Genomic DNA, 21,333 nt, shown 5'->3' on the forward strand with positions numbered 1-21,333 from the left:
TAAAGATAATAAATGTACTGGTGAATATGAGTATGCTGGTGAATATGAGAGTAAGCTGGTGAAGATGACGAGTATGCTGGTGAAGATGAGTATGCTGGTAAAGATGACGCGTATGCTAGTAAAGATGGCGGATATGAGGATATTCAACCCAATCAGAGGATGTCACGTGTCGCCCTCTCTCTCTCTTACAGACTGGAAATCACGCGATAAAATCCAGAAAGGTTCAGAAGGTATACAGTTTGGGCGACCAACGACCCACTCGAACCACTGTCAGGTTTTTGTTTGATTTAATTCTATGAAAAAAATATTGTTGTACTATTTTGTGTAGCCAATGGCCGCGGCTGCCGCATCAACAATATCCTCTTCAATTTCCTTGTTTCTTCTTCAGACCCACAGCGCCTCCCAGCCCTGATACTCTCGTGTCACCATAAACCTGGTCAAATGTGCTTCTGAAAGAAAACCATGTATAACAGTTGTACGTTTATATCATAACTAATATCACCTCTTTCAAGAACAGATAATATAATTCAGAAGACAGGTGTTTGTGTGTGTTGCGTGGTGTGGCTGGCAGCGGTGTTGCGTGATGTGGCTGGCGTCGGAGACAGCACCCAGGGGCTTGCCCGAGCCGGGTCAGTGGTAACCCAGCTGGCAAGGGGGGAAGGTGACTACGTGTCGCATAATTATCACTAACAGCTGTGAATAGCCTATTCCAGCAGATACACTGCCGTGTCTGTTTGGATATAGAAACACCGGACGCTGCGATATTCGCATACAGACGCTGAAAGGCCATAAATAAGAGGTACATATAATTCGTTTTCGTGGAGAGAGGAACCCTGTGTACATATATAGTTTAAACTCATATCGAGGTGCTCCCCAAGGTGGAAATACTGACCCACCCCAGGATGCATACCCACAACAGCCGCCTAACTCCCGGGTATATATTTACTACTAGGCGAACAATTTTTTGTATTACCAAATTTAGGTTTATCATCTCTGCAGATGGCCTAGACTATATGAAAGGGAGAACAGGGTGTGCCAAAAAGCTAGCTACGTGATGCTAAAATCCCCATCACACAGGATGGTTAATCATATAAAGGCATGTGAACAGTAGTCTGCACTGGCAAACTCTAGGTGCATTATGAGGATATCATCAACACAGTGAATAAGGTAACAGTGATACTAAAAGTCCCCATATCGCAGGATGGTTAGTCATACAGGGCCATATGTTCAGTAGCCTGCACTGGCAAATTTTGGGTGCAACATGAGGATATCCTCAAGAACACGAGAGTGAATAAAGTAATTGCAAAGCTCTAGGTACCTCATGCCAACTGGTCTGAATGGTCTAATAACTGGGCATTCGGTGATGTAGTGTGGGAGATCATGCCGCAGTTCCTGCTCACAGAGTTTGCACCTGGAGTGCTCAGGATTGGAAGATCCGTCACCTGCAGCCACCTGCCACAGGTAACGGTAACCCAACCTGATCCTTGCAACCACTGTCGCACAGTCTGGTCTACGTTTTGTGCTGCCCATAATCAGTTGTTTCAGATTTGAACAAATCATGAAGGTGTCAACACTCACGATACACAATATAGTACAAAGAGCCAACGCTCAACCCCCGCAAGCACAACTAGGTGAGTACAAGACCTCCTTCAGGTGTCAAGACTGACTGGGTAAAGATCTTCATTATACACGATTTTCTCCCAAGCATAGTGGCGGCCAAGTTCCTCTTTGTACTCCTACTTAACTCGGGCAAACCCTAGATCAATGTTTACTAACTTTTGCTAACAATAGGCTCCTCCAATCCCTCGCCGCCCTCCACCATCATTCCATCACCAACACACCGGAGTTCATGCATTATCAAAGCCTTTGGGGTTTTACCGGAACCCAATTTTCGTATTTATTTTGAGGGGTCCTACGTGATCGGTGGTTTGATTGTTTATAGCCTGTTGTCTCTTCATGAACCTCATCTACCATCATGCCAAGTTTGATCGAATTCTGTTTGACGGAGTCTGAAGGCATACCGAACACATACACAAAACTTTCAGAGACTCATTTGGCTGTAGGGCAACGTTCTAGTTGAAATCAGAATAATAATCCTAGTCCATATTCAAGAAAAGTTCTTTTAACAAATATGGGTGGAATAAAATCCAGTACCACACTTATAATGTTTTAGTTTAAATCGAATACTGAACATATTTAGTTAATGTAGGTGATGGCCGTGTGGGAGAGGAAGCAGAAGGTGTCAAGGGTGGTGCGTGAGTACGTGAGGTTCCTGGTGATCGGGGCGTTCTCCACCTGCGCCTTCCTTAATCTCGCCCTCCAGGCTGGCGCCGGACTACAGTACTACTGCCAAGAAGGTAAGATAAGCAGACATATAAACACCTAACGGAAAGTGTGGTATAGACACTAGTACTGACGTATTCCTACAACTTGTTTGTTTACTAAGGCTGTATGAGGCATCCTAAGTTGTCTCCATATTAAGTCGTTTTTAGAGCTACTGATAATTTGATATAATAGCCACTGATAATTTGATATAATATCCATTGATAATTTATATAATAGCCACTGATAATTGATATAATAGCCACTGATAATTTGATATAATAGCCACAGATAATTTCATCAGTAGCTATTATATCTCATATCCCAGCTCCTTGTCCTCATATATCAGCCAAGTGTTTTCTCTTGATAATGAGTTCTCACCCTTAGAGTGCCTCATCAAAATTCTGAAGGCGCCAATTTCATCTATGGACACGGACGTGATACTGCACATGAGGAAGTACTGGGTGGAGGAGCCAGCGCCCCGCGGGTCCTACAAGCCAGTCTTCGCCCTTGATAACCCGCCCTGGGCTCTGATGAACAACTGGATGGAGGCTTACAAGGTCGTTAATGATTACTTCAAACAGTACAAGGTGAGCAGGCCAGTTGACTCTCTCGTGTATAACATATACAAGAATAACAAAATGTGTGATGAACGCATAGCACCACAGATACACTGAACTCTTGCGGTTACCTTGCGATAGTTTCGGGGTTCAACGTCCTCGCGGCCCGGTCCCCGACCAGGCCTCCTGGTTGAATTCTAGACTACATGCCTGGCTGCTTTCTGATCATGTATTAAAAAAGATAAAACACTCAGGCGTATATCATTACACACACACACAGCCTGGCTGTGCCTAGCGGGCCTCGCGGCTGAGTGGACAGCGCTCGGGATTAGTTGTCCTAAGGGCCCGGGTTCGATTCCCGGCCAAGGTGGAAACAAATGGGCAGAGTTTCTTTCACCCTGATTCTCCTGTTCACCTAGCTGTAAATAGGTGCCTGGGAGTTAGACAGCTTTTACGGGCTGCTTCCTGTACTCACCTAATTGTACTCACCTAATTGTGCTTGCGGGGGTTGAGCTCTGGCTCTTTGGTCCCGCCTCTCAACCGTCAATCAACTGGTGTACAGATTCCTGAGCCTATTGGGCTCTATCATATCTACATTTGAAACTGTGTATGGAGTCAGCCTCCACCACATCACTTCCTAATGCATTCCATTTGCTAACTACTCTGACACTGAAAAAGTTCTTTCTAACGTCTCTGTGGCTCATTTGGGTACTCAGCTTCCACCTGTGTCCCCTTGTTCGCGTCCCACCAGTGTTGAAAAGTTCATCCTTGTTTACCCGGTCGATTCCCCTGAGGATTTTGTAGGTTGTGATCATGTCCCCCCTTACTCTTCTGTCTTCCAGTGTCGTGAGGTGCATTTCCCGCAGCCTTTCCTCATAACTCATGCCTCTTAGTTCTGGGACTAGTCTAGTAGCATACCTTTGGACTTTTTCCAGCTTCGTCTTGTGCTTGACAAGGTACGGGCTCCATGCTGGGGCCGCATACTCCAGGATTGGTCTTACATATGTGGTGTACAAGATTCTGAATGATTCCTTACACAGGTTCCTGAACGCCGTTCTGATGTTAGCCAGCCTCGCATATGCCGCAGACGTTATTCTCTTTATGTGGGCTTCAGGAGACAGGTTTGGTGTGATATCAACTCCTAGATCTTTCTCTCTGTCTGTTTCATTAAGTACTTCATCTCCTATTCTGTATCCTGTGCCTGGCCTCCTGTTTCCACTGCCTAGTTTCATTACTTTGCATTTACTCGGGTTGAACTTCAACAGCCATTTGTTGGACCATTCACTCAGTCTATCCAGGTCATCTTGTAGCCTCCTACTATCATCCTCTGTTTCAATCCTCCTCATAATTTTTGCATCGTCGGCAAACATTGAGAGGAACGAATCTATACCCTCTGGGAGATCATTTACATATACCAGAAGCAGTATAGGTCCAAGGACTGACCCCTGCGGGACTCCACTTGTGACGTCTCGCCAATCTGAGACCTCACCCCTCACACAGACTCGTTGTCTCCTGTTGCTTAGGTATTCCTCTATCCACCGGAGTACCTTCCCTCTCACTCCAGCCTGCATCTCCAACTTTCGCACTAGCCTCTTGTGTGGCACTGTATCAAAGGCTTTCTGACAATCCAAAAATATGCAGTCTGCCCACCCTTCTCTTTCTTGCCTTATTTTTGTTGCCTGGTCGTAGAATTCAAGTAACCCTGTGAGGCAGGACCTGCCATCCCTGAACCCATGTTGATGCTGTGTTACAAAGTTCCTTCGCTCCAGATGCTCCACTAGTTTTTTTCGCACAATCTTCTCCATCAGCTTGCATGGTATGCAGGTTAGGGACACTGGCCTGTAGTTCAGTGCCTCCTGTCTATCCCCTTTCTTGTATATCGGGACTACGTTAGCTGCTTTCCAAATATCTGGCAGTTCCCCTGTTGCCAGTGATTTGTTATACACTATGGAGAGTGGTAGGCTCAGTTCTCTTGCTCCTTCCTTTAGAACCCAAGGGGAGATTCCATCTGGGCCTATAGCCTTCGTCACGTCCAACTCTAGTAAACACTTCCTTACTTCCCCACTGGTAATCTCAAACTCTTCCAGTGGTTCCTGGTTAGCTATTCCCTCACTTACCTCTGGAATTTCTCCTTGTTCCAAGGTGAAGACCTCCTGGAATTTCTTATTCAATTCCTCACACACTTCCTTGTCATTTGTAGTGAATCCTTCCGCCCCTATCCTTAATCTCATAACCTGTTTATGTGTATGTGTGCGCGTGTGTTAAGAGAGAAGATAGTAGATACAGTAGTAGATATAATAGAGGACACATAGATGGTTAGAAAGATGTTACAGGAGGACCTTGACAAATTCCAAGAGTGGACAAACTAATGGTTGCTGGCGTTCAATCTTAATAAATGTAAGGTAATGAGGATGGGGAAGAGGGAGAGGGAAATCAGAAAGTGCCTTCACCATGAATGGGAAGCAGCTATTGGACTTTGAGAAAGAACGCGAGTAAGGAGTGGATATAATTATGATCAGAGGCACACATAGGTAGGAAGACATCAGCAGCATATGGGTCGCTGGCGAACATTAGAACACCATTTAGAAACTTAAATCAGGAATGTTTCAAAGTAATCTAGAGTCCTTTTGTTAGACCAATACTGGAATATGGAGCTCCAGCCTGGAATCCACACTTTGTGAAGCATAAAATGAAATTGAAAAACTGCAGAGGTTTGCGACTAGTGCTAATGCCGGACTAGTCCCAGAGCTAAGAAGCTTAAGTTATTAGGATAGTTTGAAGGAACTGGGCCTTACAATCCTGGAGGACAAAACAGAGGAGATATGATTACAACATACAAGATATTAAAGGAAATAGACAAAGCGGACAGGAATATCCTATTTAAATAAAGAGAAAGTACGACACGAGGACACAAATGGAAGTTGAAAGTGCAAAGAGTCGAAGAAATGTACAGGGTACAAGGAAATACTTGTACCCAGTACGGGTGGTTAACAAGTAGAGTGCACTAGGAGGAGAAGTTGTGGAAGCCACCTCCACCCACAACTCTAAGGACAGATTAGACAGAATTTGAGTGTCAGAATAGTTAAGGTATAAAACAACACGTACAACAAGGTCAGTAGGCGGGGCATAAAGAACTGGACCTCACCGTACTCATTAACAGGTGAGTACTGATCGGTAAGGAGTCGCGCCTCTCCACAGTACCGAAAGGGAAGAATACCGAAGGGGAAACTATGATGAAATTAGAACATTTCTAGCAGGAATACCATGAAAGACAAAACTCAGTGGAAAGTCTGTAGAAGGCATGATGGACTACATCACCCAGAAGGGTCAGGAGGCAGAAAATAGGGGCCAGATTCACGAAAGAACTTACGCAAGCACTTACGAACGTGTACATCTTTTCTCAAACTTTGGCGGCTTTGTTTCCAATTATTAAACAGTTAATGAGCTCGAAGCACCAGGAGGCTGTTTATAACAATAACAACAATTGAATGGGAAGTTTTCATGCTTGTAAACTGTTTTATAAATGTAACCAAAGCCGTCAAAGATTGAGGAAAGATGTACACGTTCGTACGTTCTTGAGTAAGTGCTTTCGTGAATCTGGCCCATGGTTTATCCCGGCAAAGAAGAAAAATACAGAAAAGCACAAGGGGAATCCGTGGTTCAATCAGCATGTAAGAAAGCAAGACAGCTAAGCACAAGGGCATGGAAAAACTACGTAAATAACAGGACACCAGAGAGCAGAGAGAGAGAGAGAGAGAGAGACCAGAGGGCCAGAACTGGGTACCTCAGTGTGAGGAGAGAAGCAGAGAGGCAGTTTGAAAATGGGAGCAAATAATGCCAAGAACCAGCCAAAACTGCTATACAGCCACATCAGGAGGAAAACAACAGTGAAATAACAAGTGATGAAACTGAAAAAGGGAGAGGATGGGTACACAGAGAATGACAAAGAAGTGTGTGAAGAACTCAACAAGAGATTCCAGGAGGTCTTCACAGTAGAGCAAGGAGAAGTCCCTGAACTAAGAGGGGTGGCGATAAACCAAGCAGACTTGGAAAATACTGAAATTACCAGAGATGAGGTTAGGAGGTATCTGCTTGATCTAGAAATGACTAAGGCTGTTGGACCTGATGGAATCACCATGGATGCTAAAAGAGGGGGCAGAAGCACTTTGTATGCCATTATCTATGGTGTATAACAAGGCACTGGAAATGGGAGACCTAACAGAGAGTTGGAAGACAGCTAACGTAGTCCCAATCTACAAAAAGGGGGAATAGGCAGGAGGCCCTAAACTGCAGGCCGTTGTTCTTAACTTGTATACCTTGCAAAGTGTTAGAGAAGATCGTGAGAAAAAGCTTATGTGGCACATCTGGAGAGAAGGGACTTTGCAACACACCAACAGCATGGGCTCAGGGAAGGCAAGTCGTGTCTCACAGGTTTATTAGAATTTTATGACTAAGCACCAAGCATTAGGCAAGAAAGAGAAGGATGGGCAAACTGCATTTTCTTGGATTGTCAGAAAGCTTTTGACACAGTACTCCATAAAAGACTTTTGCATAAGTTGGAGAAACAAGCTGGAGTAAGTGGTAGGGTGGTCCAATGGACAAGGGAGTACCTAAACAACAGGAAGCAGAGAGTTACTGTGAGGGGTGAGACCTCAGACTGACGAGATGTCACCAATGGATTCCCACAGGGCTCTGTATTCGGACCTATTCTGTTTCTAATATACGTGAATGATCTTCCAGAAGGTATAGACTCATTCCTCTCAATGTTTGCTGTTGATGCTAAAATTATGAGAAGGATTAAGACAGAGGAGGACAGCAAGAGGATACAGGATGACCTGGACAAACTGAAGGAATGGTCCAACAACTGGCTACTAGGGTTTAACTCGAGCAAGTGCAAACTGATGAAGATAGGCGTAGGGAGCAGGAGGCCAAACAAAAGGTTCCAGTTGGGAGAGGAAATCCTTCAGGAGTGAGGACGAGAGAAAGATCTGGGAGCTGATATCACAACAGACCTGTCCTCTGAAGCCCACATCAAAAGGTTAACGTCAGCGGCGTATGCAAGGCTTGCGAACATAAGAACTGCCTTCAGAAACTTGTGTAAGGAATCTTTCAGAACCTTGTATACCTCATATATTAGACCAATACTGGAATATGGGGCTCCAGCGTGGCGTCCACATCTAGGCAAACACAAAACGAAGTTAGAAAAGGTTTAGAGGTATGTCACCAGTCTAGTCCCCGAGCTGAGAGGAATGAGGTATGAGTAAAGATTACTGGAACTGAACCTCACGACACTGGAAGACAGAAGAGTTAGGAGAGACATGATTACTACCTACAAAATTCTCAGGAATTGACAGGATAGATACAGATCAACTCTTTAACACTAATGATATGCGAACAAGAGGGCACAGGTGGAAGCTGAGTACCCAAATGAGCCACAGGGACGTTAGAAAGAACTTTTTCAGTGTCAGAGTAGTTAACAGATGGAATGCATTAGGCAATGATGTGGTGGAGGCTGACTCCATACACAGTTTCAAATGTAGATATGATAGAGCCCAGTAGGCTCAGGAATCTGTACACCAGTTGGTTGACAGTTGAGAGGCGGGACCAAAGAGCCAGAGCTCCACCCCCGCAAGCACAACTAGATGAGTACAGTAATCGCGAGTCTCTCCTTGTCTCTTGCAGGTTCCAGGAACGTTTATGGAAATCGGTGCCAACGACGGTGAATTCCAGTCGATGAGCCTGTACGTAGAGCAGCAGCTAGGGTTCCGCGGGGTGCTGGTGGAGCCCGACCTGCGGGCCTACACCAGGCTCCGGCTCCTGCGCAGGTCAGCCTACACAATCAACGCCTGCGCAACTCCAGATTATGGTCACAGAATGGTGGGATTTAGTTGTTTATTTGGATGTGGTAGGGAATGTGTGTGTGGTAGTGATAGGGAAGGTGTGGTAGTGGTAAGGAAGATGTGCGGTAGGAGATAGTGTCAAGCGGGTAGTTGTGTTGTGTTTGGAAGGTGTGGTAGTGATGGTTGCGGGTGTGGTAGCTGGTAGGGAGGTGTGCTAGTAGTGGTGGTGAGAGTGGGAGTTGTGTTAGTACAGGGTGTAGGTAGTGCTGAATTAGTGGTCAGTGTGGGAAGTGTGGTAGTGTTGGTGGTGGGTGTGAGAGGTGTGGTTGTGGTGTAGGTGTTGTAATGGTGGTGGTGGTTGTGTCAGAAGTGTGGTAATAGTGGTAGTGGGTGTGTAGTGGGAATGAGAGGTGTGGCGGTTCTATATGGTAGGGGAACTTTCAGCGGTGTGGGCGTTTGGGTAAGTGGTGTAGTGGGGGGGACAGTTAGTGTAGGCTTCCTTGTACTGTTGTAGGTGGTGCATCTCAGGGGTGGGAGCAGCAAAACAACAGAAGTACACTTACATCGCATCAGGCTTGGATACCCATGTGCATGGGAAATAGGCTTACAGGTTCCGGAAGATGAGAGGAAATGTCAGCACTGTGGAGAAATGCCCGACAGACCACTGGAACATTATCTAACACAGTGCACAGTTACAAACCCATTAAGATTTCAACTTAGATTCAACAGAGCAGAAGTTGTTGAACACATATGGCAAAATCTTACCGAAGCGACCATACGAGTAATAAATACTCATACTCCGCCCAAGTAAAACAGAAACAAGCAACATTTATGGGCCAGCCAGAGGCTTAGGGCCCGCGCAGGAATATCCCTGAAAAAAAATCCCAGGAGTTGTGCTGGAGGTGTGTCTCAGGGGTGATACGGTTGCAAGTGCATCTCAGGGAGTGATGCTGTTGCAACTGTATCTTAGGGAGTGATGCTGGTGGAGGTGTATCTCAGGGAGTGATGCTGTTACAGGTGTACAGCCATTATGATGGTCGTGAAGTGGTGGCTGGCTCAGTGTTGATGTCGATGGGAAAGCGCCTTTCCCTGACACCTGTTGCTAGCGAGACCAACGCTGCCCGCCCAGTAGACCCCTGGCCTGTGTTGTCTGGCATGACACTGTTGATATGCTTGCTAAGACAGCCTGTAGAAAACCAGTGGTAGAAATTGATATGGGTGTTTCATTAGCAGTGACAAAGAGAATACTTAAACAAATATCTAATGAAGATCTCACCGACCTAACAAATTCACAAAGACCTGAAAGTTGTGGCATTAAATATTATGATATCGTGAGGAGACATTCATATATGGGACTAATAGAACAAGAACCCGGCAATGTGATGTTATAGTGGCCAGAATTCGCCTGGGATATAGACGTATCTGGCAGCTTTCTCAAAACCCAAATGTCGAGTACACCATGTGTCAACTTTGTGAAAGAGAAAACATGCACTCTCTTGAACATTATATTGTAGAATGTCCCATATTGTCTGACTTTCGCCCTCCTGGGCTGAGGTATGCTGAACTGTGTAATTACTATATGAGCACTGGAACACTTGATATATTGGACTTGTATCCAAGATTGACCACGTAATGTATCATTTATACAATGTATGTATGTGATGTAACTATATAACCTGAGCTTGTAAAAGCACCTTAAACACCTTCAGTGATTAAGTGCTTAATTGCACACTAGTTTCTCTGTCAGCTATCTCACCCTGTCAGAGTAAAAGAGACAAATGTATGTGAATGCATGTGTGTGTATATATGCATGTATATGTGTATATGTACGTATATATGTGTGTGTATGTATATGTATGTGTATAAAGTACATATGGAAGCTGATCAGAATTGCATTTCACCTTTGTAAATGCACATTAATGGCACTTCGAACACTTTATGTAGGGCATACGTAAATCTGTGTATCTATGTATTTACGTATGTAGGTTAGCATAGCATTTTAAAAATACCGAATCACCTTCTGTGGTTGATTGTTCAATAAATCCCTGAACTATATGTTTAACTGATCTCTAACCCTGTCTATGGAGGACAGAAGAAAATGTATATATGCTGGTTAGCATTGTAAATGTGTGGCCACGTTTGTGGTAAAAAAAAAAAAAAAAAAAAGACCCCTGTCCTCACAGCTGTAGATCACAGTAGGGCTAAACAGTAACTGGGGCACTGCGATATACTAATAACATATATCTGGAACTGAGACCTAGTTCCTGATGACTGTCCCTCCTTCCTGATGTTATATAAAAGCAGCAGAAAAAATATATTTCAGTTTACTTCTGCATTTCTGCACATAATTTTGTTTTTAGTATGTGGATCGTTTTTTGGTATTTTTGGTGGTGATAAATAATTCTTGGGGGTGTGTTGGCCTTCTAGGATCAGCTGTGGATCCGGAGGACTCCTGCCAACCTTCCGCCTCTCCTCTACAGACTACAGAAGAGCAACAACAAACTCCTTCAGTACGTCTCATTGGACGTAGGTGCGCCTGTCTCTTTACTCTCCTGTAATTACTCTCTTTATTTCTCTTATTATCTATACATTTAAAACTGTATGGAGTTAGTTTCAACCATTCCTAACATATTACATTTATTTACAGGTACATCTCTTGCGCTGTATATGTTCTTTGTAACTTTTCTGAGGCCTATGTGCGCTTGTGTAGGCTCGCTCTGTTGCTCCTCAGTGTGACCACAGCTTCTCTGTGTGTATTTACACGCACAGATTTATCCAACCCACACAACTGAAAATGAGAATTAACAACGTTTCGTTCCGTCCTGTACCATTATCAAATCGTGTGAAGAAAGTGTGATTGATGAAGATTAAGCCACCCAAAAGGTGGCACGGGCATTAGTAGCCCGTAAGTGGTAGATTTTTTGGAGTGAATGTGAACTTTGGTCGTGAATTGATATATACTGTGTGCTGAGTACGCATTAAAACCCGTCAGTCCTCATTGATTGATTGATAAAGATTAGGCCACCTAAGAGGTCGAACGAGCATGAATAGCCCGTAAATGATAGATTTTTTGGAGTGAATGTATATAGTGTGCTAAGGTCGCATTTAATCGTCAGGCTGCTATCGAAGGGGAGGATACTGCTTGACAGTATTTATGCGAGTGTCCAGCTGCTGGACACCTTTTTTGACCAGAAGAGTGGCAGTGTTGATGGCTTCAGGGTGGTTACTGCAAGATTCAGGGACTCTTAAAGCTCTTTTAAGGTCATTGGTTACTTCACATTCCAGGAGATAGTGAAGTAGTGACTTTTCTGAGATTGTTTGGTAGAAGATGCATTCCCCCTGTCGGGGTTCACCAATCTCCCAGTTGCATCTGTAACCTAGACGGAGTCTATATAACCGAACTGCTATTTCCCTGGGGATTCCTTTTGAGATATTTAACCTTTTTTAACTTGGTAGCCTGAAGATACTATATTGCAGGGGGCGAACCTTCTGCTACTCTCTGGTGTAGATGGTCTTTGTTGAGGTGTGAGAGTTTTTTGGTGATGATTTTGTTATGTACTCTAGGCTGTAAAGAGCGTGGTTGTTGATGTTGTTGTTTAAGATTCGCTGCTTGGAACAAAAAATTCCAAATAGGACGGGCTATGGTCAGCCCGGAGTGGACTTACCTGGCACAGGAGCGGGGCTGTAACTTGTGATGGGAAGGGGAGGTGTAGCTCAGCGGTAGAGCATTCGACTGCAGTGTGGTTGTTTTGTTGTTTCAGATTTAGCTACTCAGAACTAAGTGTCCATGTAGCACGGGCTATGGTGAGCCCGTGTGCAGTGTGATTGATTGATGAAGATTAAGCCACCCAAAAGGTGGCACGGGCATGAATAGGCCGTAAGTGGTGGCCCTTTTGAGCCATTACCAGTATCAAAAGATGATACTGGAGATCTGTGGAGGCGTAACTGCACCCTGCGTGACGGGAGATGTCTCCCGGACCAAATGGTGTGTGCTATTCGATTGATTGATTGATAAAGATTAAGCCACCCAAGAGGTGGCAGTGCAGTGTGGTTGAGAAGGTCAATATATACGGTGAGGATGTGAGGTGAGGTGCCAGAAGGTTGAAGTATACTCTCCAGTAAACTCTTACACGTCGCTGTACATGTCACCTCTATTCCCTCTTTCCTCCAGTGTCATCAACTTTAGCTCTCTTAGTTCCTCCTCGTAGCTCAGTCCCTTCAGCTGAAGAAAGATATTTTCTCATTTTATTTTGGGGTTCATGATGGAAGCTGCATATTTACTAGTAGGTTTGTCATTACTTGTACATGGAATTTGGATGGCTTCTTTGTCTTAAGTTGCTGAGCTTATTTATGAGTTTGAAGTATTGGGCAGCAGGTCTTCCTGGGACCTGTCTCTCTCTGGCAGCTGGCGGGGGATGCTCGCTAGTGAGGCTGGTGTGTCCTGCAACCACACTACTTTAATCCTTTATTATATACTAGCTGGGTTACCCCGCTGCGCCCGGGTCTCCCTCTCCTCCCCCCCCCCTCTCACGCCCCTCTCTTCTCTCAATCACTTGGGCTGGACGGTTGAGCGACGGTCTCGCTTCATGCAGGTCGTCGTTCAATCCCCGACCGTCCAAGGGGTTGGGCACCATTCCTTTCCCCCCTTACCATCCCAAATCCTTATTCTGATCCCTTCCCAGTGCTATATAGTCGTAATGGCTTGGTGATTTCTCCTAATCATTTAATTCTATTCCTACGCTCTTCACCTTTTTCTCCTCTTCCCCAGCATTCCCTTCTCTTCCCCTCACCTTACCTCTCCACCCTATCCCCCACCCTCCCGCATCTCCTTTCCTCTCTACATCCCCCTTCACTTCCCCTCTCTTCTTCCCTCTCCCCCAGCACGCTCCCACTCCTCCACTCCTCTTCACCTCCATGTTCCCAACCCGAATGAATTAACGTTCATCATTTTCGAGACTTGATTTTTATTTATTATCATATTTCGGTACATCAGCGTGTATACTGCTGCCCTAGACTATGGGAAGGGTTACATAGTGTGTCAAGAACTAGTATGTAATGCTAAAATCCCCATCAAACAGGTTGGTTAGTCATACAGGGCCATGTGATCAGTAGTCTGCACTGACAGACTCTGGGTGCATTGTGAGGATATCATCAACACAAGAGTGAATAAGGTAGTAGTGATACTGAAAGTCCCCATCTCGCAGGATAGATCACGAAAGCAAACATCTAAATCTACGGACATCACCTGCCCGATTTTATTTCAGACCATGAAACTGTCTGACTCATGTCTGAGTCATGAAAATAACTCACCCTTCTATCTTCCTCGTTCAGTCTTATCATATGAACGTTTATACACACCTTCGTCTGTATGTGGTTGTTTGACAGTTTCAGTTGCTGGTTATTTTGGACTCTGTGTCAAGGTCATGTTGTCTCTCAGCTTACCTTTTCACTCATGTTCTTGCTTGTGTGTGAGTACTCAACTAGTTGTATTTGTGAGTAGTGAGCTGTTTGTGCCTGCTGGATCGAGCTTTTAACTTTTGGGCCCCGCCTTTCTAGCAGCCGGATGTTTAATGCAATGACTCCAGACCTATTTATTCTTTCATATCTACTAGGCCAACTACTGACCATCACCACCATTCAACCCATAACAGTTGTTTAGCTCCCAGGTACTTATTTACTGCTAAGTGAACAGAGGCGAGAGAAAAGGTTGTCCAAACGTTTCCAGCCTTCCGAAGGGATCAAAGCCGGGATCCTCGATTGTGAGCCCACTGCGCTTCATCACCCTATGTGTGCGTAGTTAGCTATCAGTACTTACTTACTAACGACTACGGACAAGTAAAGTCTAGCTTTACACACAGAGATCACACTAACGTGATGCATCAAATGAAAAAATCCACAATGATTTGTTGTGTAGCTCAGTCGATTAAGGCAGTGTCTGGGATGCTCCCGGACGCAGGTTCGAATCCTCGTCACGGCCCTTGTGGATTTGTTCATTAAAGTCTAGCTCTTTGCGCCCCGCCTGCTAACCTTGTTGTATCTATTGTGTTATTATTCAACTATTCTGATTTTTGAATTCTTTGTCGAATCTGGCCTTAAAAAGAGTATAAAAAGTCTGGCCCCATGGATTTTGTCGCATGTAGTTCCTCTATTTTTTTTTACCAACTGTAGTACAGTACAGTATGATATAGTAGTATTTTTTTGTTTTTGTTTTTTTTACCAACTGTAGTAGATGACATCTATGTGTAGTAGATGACATAGTACATGACACAGTAGTACAGTGACTACTATGTCATCCATTGTTTCTTCTGGCCTTTCAATTTGCTTTATTTTAACCTGAGGGCGGAGAGAACCGTAAAAAATAAAGAACTCTATTATGTGCTTTATTGACCAACGACTCTGCTGTTAGGCCTCATACAGAAATCGGCCCCAGGATTCGGTTCTCTATTCCTCTAGTGTAAATTTCTATGGCCTATCTTGCTCAACGCTGATCCATTAATTAAAATTTTCTTGACCAGATGACCCCTGATATGTTCTCTCTGGGCCGGTAGGACCGTGACCTGGGCAGGACAGTGCCCGTACAGTGCTTCAACGCTGGAGCCATGGCCGTGGCGGCCCTCAAGACCAAGGTTCTCGACCTCTTGGTCATCTCTACACACGGGGGAGAGATAGATATTCTTCACACCATCCCAGCGTCTGTTAGCTTCAAGGTGAGTAGATTTTGATTTTATTGTTGCCGCCGAAGGCGGCTAGTTTATTGTGCACCCCATACTCATCCTGTGAGCGGTAGCGCAAAAGCATTACAGAGGGCACAAAAGGTCTTTATCAGACCTCATCTTAGATTATTACATAAACAATTTCTTCAATCCTTCACACCTTATAGATACAATATCAGCTAGTTACAGAGAAAGTGCTATTACAAGAGCTACATATTTACAGTAAGTCATCATACATTAATGGTAGGTCTTGTCGTTAATACTTTTATGAGATTCAGAGGCCGCCATTGTTCTTTTGTACTTTATCAGTCTGCAGTTTCAGGAAAGCAAGTATGTCTACATACCGGTTGTAGTGCTTTATTACAGCTTCTTTTTCCTCTTCAGTCAGCACATCACCTGTCACCATTTCTTTAAAAGTGTCACGGCGGAACCATCTGGGATGTGGCGTGCGCGGCCCGAGGCGGGCATCCACGTCCAGTTGAACTTCGTCACTATCACTACAAGCGTCACTGGTTTCACTTTGTTCTTTACCACAATCACTTTCAACATTTCCACTACTGTATTCCTTCAAACAGAGTTTATTAGACCCGGTATCAACATCTTGATCGTCATCACCATTAAAGTTCTCACCCTCAGTGTCACTACGTTCATCATCAGGATCAGTTGACCCATAATACTCATCGACAGCACTATGCGTTTCTACGTGGAATAGTTTACCTCTGTTCATAGCGCACTGCGTTGATGAGGCTGGGGTGTGGGGAGCCGTGGTGGGAGAGCCCAGCTGGTGTGAGGCCTGGGACACCCCCTGCTGGGGTCTGCCCTGGGGTACTGGCCGCTTGGGAGCACATGGTGGTACCCCAGGTTGGTGTGGCCTGCACTCAGTTATTAATACTCTCACAGTGTCCTGAAGAGTGGTTATCATCGTCTTTTGGTGCATGATTTCCTTGTTTTGTTCGGTCATCTGCTTGGTCAGGTTTTCCACAATTTTGTTTTGTTTTTCTACTGTATGCATAAGCTCACTAATTTTCTGTGCCTGATCCAGGCCTCCCGACCAACATGAATTGGTAGGGCCTACAACTGTGTCACTCGAGCTACTAGCCGTGGCGTTGGAGTGGTTGGGTAAGGGAGGGGAGTGTGACGGAGTGACCGGTGGGGGCACAGCAGATGAGCCAGGGTGGTTACTGGCGCCCCCAGCTGGTGTACCCCGGGCAGCCCGTCTCGGCGGGAGTGAGGCACAGTCCCCATGCCAGGCGGGAACTCCCTCCACGTGACAGTTTGCACACCTCAGTTTTAGTGCACCACCCTTTTTAGCATCACACACAGACGTTGCATGCTTTCCGGCACAGTGGCCACACCGCTCATCATTCCAACAGTTCCTTGCAACATGATTCCACCGTTGGCACTTGTAACACCTGCCCCTGGGAGGGGTGTAAATCTTCATTGTTAGTTGCCGATAAGCACATGGAACAGTAAATCTTTCCGGCGGAGTCTCTTCGCTGGTCCAGTTGGCGAGAATAGTCTCTCTGCCCTTAGTTCTTTTCGCATTGAAAATATATTCATGCTGCTCTACCAGTGTGTGATCCTGGTAGAGGTCCAGACCAAAAATGATGACAGGTGTCCTGTGGGTATGAGCAGGCGGTGGTGGTTTCCTCATTGTTATACCAGCAAGCTCTTGAGTACAGAAATATTGCACATCTCATCAGTACTGTTCATACGAACATGGTTTGCATGTCTATTCGCCAACCAATACCCACCACCAGGGTGTTTTTTGGCTGCCTCAGCCAACCATGCATATTTTGCTGCAGTTCCCGTGCCCGAGGGAAACTGCAGGTTGGTTCTTTTCTTCTCATGGTTACGATTTATGATATTTTTGACTCCTTGTGTCTTCCTCCGGGACGCAACAGTTGTCCAAGGAGTTTCGTCACTATCAGGCTCCTCCTGTCCAGCATTTGAGTTCACTGTGAAAGATACCATGCTTGTATCTTCCTCGTGTAGACCACTTGATGTACTAGCACTCTGGTGTGAGGCCACTGAGGCAGCACCTGCCTTAGAGGCAGCAGTCGCCATGCCTCGAGTGTCGCCTGGGCAGGTTCACAGCTGCACACAGCACGAGCCACAGAGTTACACATCAACCACACAGCAAAGGGACTCCAATCATATCGCACGATCAGAAGGAAAGATTCACACACTGTTTATGCATGCAGAAGCACTGCTAAGAGGCGGGGCACGAGGAGTTAGGCCTCTCTGCTCCACATAGGCGCGCTTGTCTTCAAGGTCACTCAGTCCGAGCTAAGATTCTTGCCAAATGTATCATTTTGTCACATGTGTAGCTCCTTAGTGTGCACAAACACCTTCTGCATACAGTGTAATAAAACTAACCACTGAAAAATGATATATAACACAAAATATATGAATCAGCAAAATTATAAATTAAATATGCAATCTGGTATGCACATGACTTGAAACTGGAGTTATGTAAATTAATTGGATCAGAGTGGTCAAAGGTCCTGGCCTTTGGCTGAGGATGGGATTGTCTCTCACTCCCTCTCTCTCTGTCCCAGACAGTCTCTCACTTCCTCTCTCTCTGTCCCAGACAGTCTCTCACTCCCTCTCTCTCTGTCCCAGACAGTCTCTCACTCCCTCTCTCTCTCTGTCCCAGACAGTCTCTCACTCCCTCTCTCTCTCTGTCCCAGACAGTCTCTCACTCCCTCTCTCTCTCTGTCCCAGACAGTCTCTCACTCCCTCTCTCACTCTGTCCCAGACAGTCTCTCACTCCCTCTCTCTCTCTGTCCCAGACAGTCTCTCACTCTGCCCCAGACAGTCTATCACTCCCTCCCTCTCTGTCCAAGACTGTCTCTCACTCCCTCTCTCTCTCTGTCCCAGACAGTCTCTCACTCCCTCTCTCTCTCTCTGTCCCAGACAGTCTCTCACTCCCTCTCTCTCTCTGTCCCAGACAGTCTCTCACTCCCTCTCTCTCTCTGTCCCAGACAGTCTCTCACTCCCTCTCTCACTCTGTCCCAGACAGTCTCTCACTCCCTCTCTCTCTCTGTCCCAGACAGTCTCTCACTCCCTCTCTCACTCTGTCCCAGACAGTCTCTCACTCCCTCTCTCACTCTGTCCCAGACAGTCTCTCACTCCCTCTCTCACTCTGTCCCAGACAGTCTCTCATTCCCTCTCTTACTCTGTCCCAGACAGTCTCTCACTCCCTCTCTCTCTCTGTCCCAGACAGTCTCTCACTCCCTCTCTCACTCTGTCCCAGACAGTCTCTCACTCCCTCTCTCTGTCCCAGACAGTCTCTCACTCCCTCTCTCACTCTGTCCCAGACAGTCTCTCACTCCCTCTCTCTCTCTGTCCCAGACAGTCTCTCACTCCCTCTTTCACTCTGTCCCAGACAGTCTCTCACTCCCTCTCTCACTCTGTCCCAGACAGTCTCTCACTCCCTCTCTCTCTCTGTCCCAGACAGTCTCTCACTCCCTCTCTCACTGTCCCAGACAGTCTCTCACTCCCTCTCTCTCTCTGTCCCAGACAGTCTCTCACTCCCTCTCTCACTGTCCCAGACAGTCTCTCACATCAACAAGAGGCTGCCGAGGTTAGCAGCGACACACAGAGCAGGCAATAAAAACACAACTAAATATAAGTAACTATATTCACAAGATATATACAGATATATTTCAGGTATATATATATATAGATATATTTCAGGTATGTCTATACAGTATATGAGACATTACAGTTGCCAACACCCCTAGGGTGTAGCCCAGAATCTCCTGTGGGCGTCGGCCGGTCCTCCTCATGCCAAAGTCATCCTGGTTTCCAGAGACACCTTATCTCTGGAATTACTGGCTAAATGTTAGTCATTCATAACACACAGATATGCTACTCGAGTACCAACACATGGATTCCACGAGAGGTCCTTCTCCCTGTCTCAGCCAATCCGTCCCTTCCTCTCCCTCTGTCCCAGCCAGTCTCTCACTCCCTCCCCTCTGTCCCAGCCAGCCTCTCACGCTCCCTCTCCCTTTCACAGATGCTGGTGATTATTACCCCAATAGCGAGCGAAGACGACAAGGATTACCTAGTTAAAGCGACTGACTCAAGAGGCCTGATGCCAGTCTTCATCAAGTATAACATCAACATCTTCCTTCTTAAAAGCCTCGTGGTGACAAAGGGATAGTTATATATATATATATATATATATATATATATATATATATATATATATATATATATATATATATATATATATATATATATATATATATATATATATATATATCGGTATCTATAAATTGGAATGTATGTATGTTTGTCTATCTGTTTGTCTGTCTGTCTGTCCGAGGTTAAAGGCCAGACGCTCTGGGATAGCCGTGTTAAACTTTTCACGGATATTTCTGTGAGGTAAGTGCCCAACATGGGTGGAGTGGGATCGGTTCCGTTCCTCCCCGTAAAATGTGTTCCCCCCCCCCCCATTCCCATACTTATTCCCGTGAACTTCCTGGTGACTATCACGAACTCGACCCTTAAAACACTATACACTGATGTCGCCAAATAAAAAAAATCTTCACATCTTTATCCTTACTAAGATAGACATCTTTATGACGTTAATTTGAATGAGGTCACTCATCAGAGGGCACAGTAGCACAGCTCCATTCATTAACCAGAGTACCTACCTCCATACACCTTTCCCTCCCGTCAGTCGCTTGCACGTATTCAACGTGTCCACGCCCTCTCCACTGGTCCCTCCAGAAAGTGAAAGTGATTGTGTGTGAAAATGAGAGAAGGAAAACCTCTCAGGCGGCTCATATCAAGCCTGGACCCATCTTGGCTGGATAGTCCAGCAGTCTGAGGACACTGGCTTTAACTGTTATGTTCAGTGCTTGCGTATTCCAGATTTTCCACCTGGGGCATCTTCTCAAACAGCAAGACGACGAATATTACAGCACAAGACGTTTAGAAAACCGCAGCTTCACTCCAGTTGTCCCATTCTTATGATCATCTCTCCACCAGCGATTGATCATGCCAAATCTAACTCATTTGGAACATGTTTTCACAAGTACCTACAAGTAATAAATTAAAGAAATGACAGAATGTTCTATTTTTACCCAGTATCTAATATGAATATAAAAAATACAGTGTATGCATATAAAAATATAATAGATCAGCTTCAAGGGCTCGAGTTAAAATGATCTCACGTAAGGTCTTAGTTTTAGAAGAGAGGGAAACAGATAAATAGAGATATTAGCTTGGGTAAAGAGATAAGAGAAGGCCTCGACTCCCTCTGGCTCCTGCCCTGGACACACCCTGGCCGTGGAGAACAGCTGAGTGGCATGTGAGCCTCCTCTTCTGGCCAGTGGTAAGAGCCTGTCTTAGTGTGACCAAATCTTGTTTTGATCTTTATACATTTATTTTGATGTGTACAGTAGCGAGAACTTAATGCCTCGCCACTGCAATACCTCCGCGATGAAGCTCAGTCACCATTATGTGACTGTTGCCCCTTCACCCTCTACAACTGGTGCAGTGGGGGACCACTCCCTCCAGTCCTGGCCCTCTGTAAGTCCTGCTTCTTACACCTAGAGGAGCTCCCTGGCGGCCCATAGCTCCTGCTTACACCTAGAGGAGCTCCCTGGCGGCCCATAGCTCCTGCTTACACCTAGAGGAACTCCCTGGCGGCCCATAGCTCCTGCTTACACCTAGAGGAGCTCCCTGGCGGCCCATAGCTCCTGCTTACACCTAGAGGAGCTCCCTGGCGGCCCATAGCTCCTGCTTACACTTAGAGGAGCTCCCTGGCGGCCCATAGCTCCTACTTACACCTAGAGGAGCTCCCTGGTGGCCCATAGCTCCTGCTTAGACCTAGAGGAGCTCCCTGGTGGCCCATAGCTCCTACTTACACCTAGAGGAGCT

At 45.6% G+C, this 21,333-nt stretch overlaps 1 protein-coding gene across 1 annotated transcript; it reads left to right on the forward strand.

Moving 5' to 3' along the window:
• Positions 1 to 498: 498 nt before the first annotated feature.
• LOC138366906 (uncharacterized) lies at positions 499 to 21,022 on the forward strand. The gene is made up of 7 exons (XM_069328183.1): positions 499 to 799; positions 2,210 to 2,357; positions 2,710 to 2,912; positions 8,565 to 8,759; positions 11,150 to 11,248; positions 15,271 to 15,429; positions 19,460 to 21,022. The coding sequence occupies exons 2-7, from the start codon at positions 2,213 to 2,215 to the stop codon at positions 19,604 to 19,606; spliced, it is 948 nt and encodes a 315-aa protein (XP_069184284.1). The 5' UTR covers positions 499 to 799; positions 2,210 to 2,212; the 3' UTR covers positions 19,607 to 21,022.
• Positions 21,023 to 21,333: the final 311 nt, after the last annotated feature.

The sequence above is a fragment of the Procambarus clarkii genome, chromosome 20, assembly GCF_040958095.1.
Source record: "Procambarus clarkii isolate CNS0578487 chromosome 20, FALCON_Pclarkii_2.0, whole genome shotgun sequence".
NCBI classification, from domain to species: Eukaryota; Metazoa; Arthropoda; class Malacostraca; order Decapoda; family Cambaridae; genus Procambarus; species Procambarus clarkii.